We start from the raw sequence: 7464 nt of genomic DNA, 5'->3' as shown, positions 1-7464 counted from the left end.
TGATCGCCGCATCTCAAAGAAGATATAGGTGTGATGGAGAAGGTACAGAGAAGGGCAACCAAAATGATAAAGGGGATGGAACCGCTCCCCTATGAGGAAAGGCTGAAGAGGTTAGGGCTGTTCAGCTTGGAGAAGAGACGGATATGGGGGGATATGATAGAGGTCTTTAAGATCATGAGAGGTGTTGAATGAGTAGATGTGACTCGGTTATTTACACTTTCGAATAATAGAAGGACTAGGGGGCATTCCATGAAGTTAGCAAGTAGCATATTTAAGACTAATCGGAGAAAATTCTGTTTCACTCAACGCACAATAAAGCTCTGGAATTTGTTGCCAGAGGATGTGGTTAGTGCAGTTAGTATAGCTGGGTTCAAAAAAGGTTTGGATACGTTCTTGGAGGAGAAGTCCAATAACGGCTATTAATCAAGTTTAGTTAGGGAATAGCCACTGCTATTAATTGCATCAGTAGCATGGGATCTTCTTAGTGTTTGGATAATTGCCAGGTTCTTGTGGCCTGGTTTGGCCTCTGTTGGAAACAGGATGCTGGGCTTGATGGATCCTTGGTCTGATCCAGCATGGCAATTTCTTATGTTTTTATGTACACCCCCTTGAGCACGCCAATCCCCAATTTTATAACTTGTGCGTGCAAGTTATAAAATCGGGCATACATGTGTGTGCACCAAGTAGCATGCGCACATATACGCCCACGCGCACCTTTTAAAATCTACCCCTATATGTTTCCTATATTTTTTTTTTGTTTTATCAACTGGATCAATTCATTCTCCTACACCACTATTTATTCTATTTCATTCATTCCTTTCCCTCAGTTCTAATCTCCAGATCTGTCACTGACTCTTTGTGTGACCATGGTGAAATAAAAATTATCTCCCTCTGTTTCAGCTCCAATCCTTGTCTCTGTTACTGAGTCTCTGTGTGAGATTTCAAGGGAGCCACTGTGCCTCATAAGAAATGCCATGCTGAGTCAGAAAAAGGTCTATCAAACCCAGCATCCTGTCTCCAGGTCACAAGTACTTGGCAGATCCCATAAAATAGATCCTGTTATTCACTTCCAGGGTTGGCAATACTTTCCTTTAGTATACCTGGGTAATAATGTGGTATGCAGTTCTCCTCTAGGGAGTTGTCCAAACCTCTTGAAAACCCGTCACACCTTAATCACATCCTCAGGCAACAGTTTCCACAGCTTGATAGTGTGCTGAGTGAAAAGAGTACTTTCTATGATTTGTTATGAATCTGCTGGCTGTTAGTTTTATGGTGAGCCCCCTTATTTTAGTATTATTTTGAAAGGATAAATAATTGTCCTTTATTTACCTGTTCCTCCCCACTCATGATTTTATAAACTTATCTCATGCCCCCTCTCAGTTGACTCTTTTCCAAGCTGAAGAGCCCTAACTTGTGTAGCTTCTCACGATAGGAGAGATGACACATCCTATTATCATTTTTGTCACCCTCTTCTGCACCTTTTCTAGTTCTGATCTGTCTTTCTTGAGATGGGAATGGCCAGAACTGCTCACAATACTCAAGGTGTGGTTGCACTATAGCTCGATTACTGAGGAAATTAGATAGTTTCCATTTTATTCTTCATTTCTTTTCAGATCATTCCAAACATTGTATTTGATTTTTTGACCATCACTGAGCTGAGGATTTCAAGGAATTGTCCACAATGAATGCAAGGACCTTTTCCTGAGTACTGACTCTAATTGCAAAACCCAGCATCGTGTATCTGTAGTTGGGATTATATTTCCCTACATAATTGCTTTGCACTTGTCCACATTAAATTGCATCTGCCAGTCTCCCAAGGTCCTTCTGCAGTTCCTCGCAATCTGCTGCTCTTTTACTAACTTTGAGTAAATTTGTAAATTTGATCACTTCACCTGTTGTTCCCTTTTCAGATCATTGATGAATTTGTTAAACAGCACAGGTCTTGGTACTGATGCCTATGGTACTCCACTAATGACCTTTCTCCATTTGGAAAACTGGCATTTAGTCATACCCTCTGTTTGTGGACTTTTAACCAATTACCAATTCACAATAGGACACTGCCTTTTATCTCATGACTTTCTAATTTCCTGATAAGTCTCTCATGAGGGAATATCTGAAATGCCTTCTAAAAATCCAAATACATTATATCAACTGGCTCACCTTTATCTACATTTTTATTTATACTTTCAGAAACATCTAAAAGATTGGTAAGATACGGCTTCCCTTTGCTAAAACCATGCTGTTGTTTTTTTCCCATTAAGCCATGTCTATTATATGTCCAGTGATTTTGTTTTTAAGAATGTTTTCTACCGTTTTGACCAGCAGCAATACAAAGGTCAGCAATCTATAATTTTCTTGATCATCTCTAGAACTTTTTAAAAAATTGGAATTACATTGGCCACCTTCAGATCTTCAGGAATCATGGCTGTTTTAATTGATAGGTTATGGATTACTAGTAACAGGTTAACAATTTCATGTTTTAGTTCTTTTAGAACTCTGAAGTAGATGCCATTTGGTCGTGGTGATTTGGTATGTTTTAGTTTTTATTTATTTAATGTTATGTTTTATTGTGTCTTTGCTTTTTGTGTGTGTGTGGTTTTATTTATTTAATTTTATGTTTTATTGTGTCTCCCTTTTTTTGTGTGTGTTTGTATCTAACTACATATGATCTGGTTGTGGGTTGTGTAGCACTTGGAGGTGAACCCTTGGCCTGGTGCAGGTGGGGACAACTCCATGGATGGGCCCAGGAAGCACCTGCCACCAGGAGGTAGACCACAGGAGGAGACAGAGGCTAGCCGGAGCTTTACCACTGGAAGCCCGGGGTCCACCCCGGTTGGAGCCCTTGGGGACCAGGGCCGCTTGAACTTAGGTGGGCCTCACAGGTTCTCCCAGATAGGAAGCTCAGAGGTGTGCCCACCAGGAGCAAGGGTGCTTGGTCGGTATCTAGACAGGAGGCCTGAGGGACCAAGGAATGCTAGAACAGAGTCTGAGATGACAAGGCTAGGAGCAAGGCCAGAATCAAGGAGGCGTGGTCAAGGATAGCTGGGGTCAAGTTCCAAAGGTCAGTTAATGGATAGTCAGCCAAAACGAAGGTCAAGTTCCAATGGTCAATCCGAAGGTAGTCAGCCAAAGCAGAGGTCTGGTTCCAAAGGTCAATTCAAGAGGATTCATGGAGGCAGGCAGAGGTCAAGATCCAGGCGGCGAACAACGAAGTCAGGAGCAGGCAGAGGTCAGTACCAGAGAGTCAGTCCAAGAGGTACTACCTGGGGAGACACAGGAGACAGACACTGGAACAGGAGGATGCTGGAACAAAGGTAGAATGGGAGGACACTGGAATGGGAGGATGCTGGAACAGAAGGACGCTGGAACAAGACTGGAACAAGATTGGAACAGGCTATGAGACATGGATACAAACTAGTACACAACAGTGACGACTCAATTGCCAAGGCAAGGAAGTGCAGGGAGGCACTTCCTTTAGTAGCAGGATCAATCAGGACACACCGCGGAGCTGGGACCCGCCCTCAGGCCTACAAGTGACTGGGCGGTCCACGTATGCATGTGCGTAGGAGCGGGGCCGACACCATGGAGGACGCCGAACCCCGCTGTGAGGCCTGGTGAGCAGTGAAAGGCACGGCAACCACCACTGTGGGACGCCAGGACCCTGAGGCAATTGCTGCTGCCGCTGGGGAAGCCGACCCGGGATCTGCAGGAGCATTGGGAAGGTGAGCAGGCCCGTGTGCAGGCCAGCCGCGGATGGGGCGCCCAATAGGTTGTTTCGGTTGAGGGGACTAAGTGTTATCTTTCTTGGGTTAATTGGCCTTCTTTATCTGGGTAATCAACAGGTAATGTAGAAGGATAAAAGTATTATAAATGTCCATATAGTTCATCAAGCATTTGTAATAGCTTTATTAAAAGAAATGAGAAGGGTGTCAGCAGGTAGCCCAAACTTCTTGCATATAGGTGAAAGATCCCCTGGACCGGATTTCACAACAACTGTGTCAGGAGGGAACCTAACAACATAATAAAATACAGAAGCAAAGTGTCAAAAAATGGACATAGGACATCTTAAATAATAAACAATAAAGAGACAGCATTATAAATAACTCACTGGAAATTCAAAAGTTTGGTAAACACTATGTCAAATCTGATAGAAAATAAAAAATAAAAAGTAAGACTAAAGATTTCATCAATAAGAATTTGAAAAATATATTCAGGATTTTGAAAATGATCTATCAAATACAACAAACAGGGTCATTCATCAAAATGCATTATTTATTGCATCTAGAGATGCATATGCAAATTTAAAAATTTTAATCAAAGGGGAGGAGTTTATGAAAATGAGGGACATTTAATGTTGTGTGCACTAGTGTAGTGCAGGTTTTAATGCTGGACATAACTACATCTTTTTCCCTGTTGTTAAGCTGTGTGATGTGCCTGAAATGGAATTTGTTATATTTATTGCAAATTCTGTTTTAGAGGAGGAGTGGGAGTGGGAGTGAGAGAGAGCCTCTATGATGGCACAAATATTAGTCATCGATTTATAGCACTATAGCAGGGTCATCTAGTAACTCAAGGTAATGTTTTGGTGGTGGTCTAGAGGTGTGGAGCCTGTTTTACATGCACAGGTAAACGTATGAACAGTGAAGATTTAACGTGATTTGGAATGAGGAAAGATACACAAAGATGAGATTTCTACAATGTACTCTCACCCTAGCTTGATACACTACCTGGGAGCTCTATTAATAGGTATAAGACGGTAGTGGGGTTTTAACAATCTGCACTTAACAATCGTTTCTAACTTCTTTTTATACCCACAGGATAATGGATGTGGAAAACATGACGATGGTAGCAGAATTCATTATTCTGGGATTTTCTGATAACCCAGAGCTACAGGTTCCTCTCTTCCTGGTCTTCTTGCTCATCTACCTGATCACCTTGCTGGGAAACCTTGTAATCATCGCATCCACCTGTGGAGATCCCCACCTCCACACCCCCATGTACTTCTTCCTCAGTAACCTGTCACTCATAGACATCTGCGGAGCCTCCAACATCATCCCAAAACTGCTTGGGATCGTCATCTCCAGGGATAAGACCATTTCCTATGCTGGGTGCATTGCACAGCTCTATTTTTACATGGGCTTTGGTTGCACGTCAGACTTTCTCTTTACTGCCATGGCTTTTGACCGCTATGCTGCAGTCTGCCAGCCCTTGCGTTATTCCCTCATTATGAGTCAGAGAGTTTGTGTCCTTCTGGCAGCTGCTTCCTGGATCATCGGCTTTCTACCATCTGAGATGATCACAGCTTCTGTCACCCGCCTTTCATTCTGTGCCACTAATGTGATCAGTCATTTCTTCTGTGACCTCTTGCCACTGTTAAAGCTTTCCTGCTCTGACACAACAATCACACAAAGCATATTATTTGCTATAGGTGCATTGATGGAAATGCCTGCTTTCTTTCTGACTTTTATATCTTATATCTTCATCATCTCAGCTATTCTGAGGATCCGCTCTGCGGAAGGGAAGCTTAAAGCCTTCAACACCTGCTCCTCCCACCTCACTGTGTTCTTCGTTTACTATTTGTCACTATTCTGCATGTATCTGAGACCCAGCTCAACATATTCCCAGGAACAGGGTCAAATCTTATCTGTGTTTTATACATCAGTCACCCCCATGCTTAACCCCATCATTTATAGTCTGAGGAATAAGGAGGTGAAAAATGCATTGAGAAAATTCATGAGAAGTAGATTATGAGACCACATGATAAATCATAGAAAGTTATCAAATGCAGGAGATTTCAATTTCTAGTTTGGTGCAAAATGATTCTCCCTTTAAAACAGAAATGGAAGGTCCCTGGTTTGATCCTTGGGTTGGGTCTTTTACTACCCAGCTCAGCTAGAGTTGTAGATGTGGCTGTAACAGTATTTACAGCCCCCTGGAGGAGAAAGTTGTGGTCATTGCTCAAGGGTGACACCAGGTGGCTGGATTAGGAGATCATGAAAGCAGAGTTCTGGAAGAGCCCTGGTAAAGGGCCCCAGGTTCAGGACTGTCACTGCAATGACCAGACTAAGAACACTGAGGAGGAAGGGAGATGTTATAAAATAGAGGGAAAAATAACCCTGCAGATTTGTGAATGAAAGATCATAGAACCATGATCCCATTCCTGGTTCCAAATGAGCTGCAAATACAAAGGAACTGGATGAAAATAGAAAAAAAGAGTCCTGCAGTGCTGACACAGCAAAACGCAGAGGGAGTTTTCATTCATGATCCAGAAATAATCTTGGTGAGGACCCTGTGGAAGGTCGGACCTCATTCTGTAGGATCAGTGCAATCCCTCCCCCTTGGTATTCTCAGTCTTGCACACACCCATTATAGTATCAATACTGCCAGTTTTACAGCACTGTGACATCATGAATGTGATATATAGCCTCATGTGACATCACTGCTGTGACAGACAGCCCTGAGTGACATTGCTGCTGTGAAAGACAGATCCACATGATATCACCTTTGTGAGATACAGCCCAACATGCATCATCATTGAGAGATACAGCTCCATCTGACATAACTCTTGAGATATAATCAAAATTCCCTATAAAATGCATGGGAGACCATTAGCACCTTTTTCCCCATTAGCTATGCCCTAGCTTGAACAGCACTGGGCCAAGGTTCCCAGAGATTATGGACCCTTTCATGATTTAAACCACAGTATGGCTGGGGCATGCCTGGTAGGGAGAAATGTGTCATTCATTTCCCATACATCTAACAGGAGACATTGGTTAAAACCCAATGTGACATCTCTCCTGTCAGTAATATCCACCTGGAAGAAGGTTGAGCTCACTGGATGTCTGGTAGTCTTTATGTCTCTCTAATCCTGTTGTGTTTTCTCAGCTTTTAATAAAGCTCTTTATATTTGTCCTTGGTACTCACTTATTGTATACATCCTTGGTACAGATTTTACCAAACATTTGTTCACTGTAAGCTTCTACTTTCCACTGCAATGTTGGGTGAGACAATGATACTGGACACCACTAAGCCTAGATGGGGTGCATTCTGAGGTCAGTGAGGTAAAAGTGACTCTTAAATGTAAAGTTTAATGTGTCTCTCTTTCAAATGCCTTGGAAAAGGGAAACAGGGGATGAGTTAGCAGTCACTGTGCAGTTGTGAGCAGTCCAGCATGCAGGATAATATTTCTATAGAATGCATATTGGAAGTCTTTGCATGTACAAATTTCTATTACTTACACCAGCTGCATCATATTGGATCACTTTCCATTAAGTCTATGCTCCAGTTGGTGCTAGGTGGGTTTATTGTAGCACCCTGCAAGTAGGGTTACTGCAGGAAGGGATGAAGGGACATTAACTGACGGAAAACACCTCTGCTAGAGCACATTGTCCTGATTTTGGCCAGTCTCCAAAGCTGAGACAAGGAATCAGCCTTTCTCCAAGGTGGTTCCCTTTCTCTGGAAAA

The 7464-nt window shown here is 42.6% G+C and overlaps 1 protein-coding gene across 1 annotated transcript; it reads left to right on the top strand.

Annotated features, from left to right (window-relative positions):
- Positions 1–4821: 4821 nt before the first annotated feature.
- Positions 4822–5751, top strand: LOC115077721 (olfactory receptor 1030-like). The gene has a single exon (XM_029580006.1). It carries the CDS (start codon positions 4822–4824, stop codon positions 5749–5751), a length of 930 nt encoding a protein of 309 aa, XP_029435866.1.
- The last annotated feature ends 1713 nt before the right edge of the window (positions 5752–7464 follow it).

Source organism: Rhinatrema bivittatum, chromosome 16 (genome assembly GCF_901001135.1).
Source record: "Rhinatrema bivittatum chromosome 16, aRhiBiv1.1, whole genome shotgun sequence".
NCBI lineage: Eukaryota > Metazoa > Chordata > Amphibia > Gymnophiona > Rhinatrematidae > Rhinatrema > Rhinatrema bivittatum.
The sequence above is the reverse complement of the archived record's forward strand: the minus strand, read 5'-3'. Positions and strand labels throughout refer to the sequence as shown.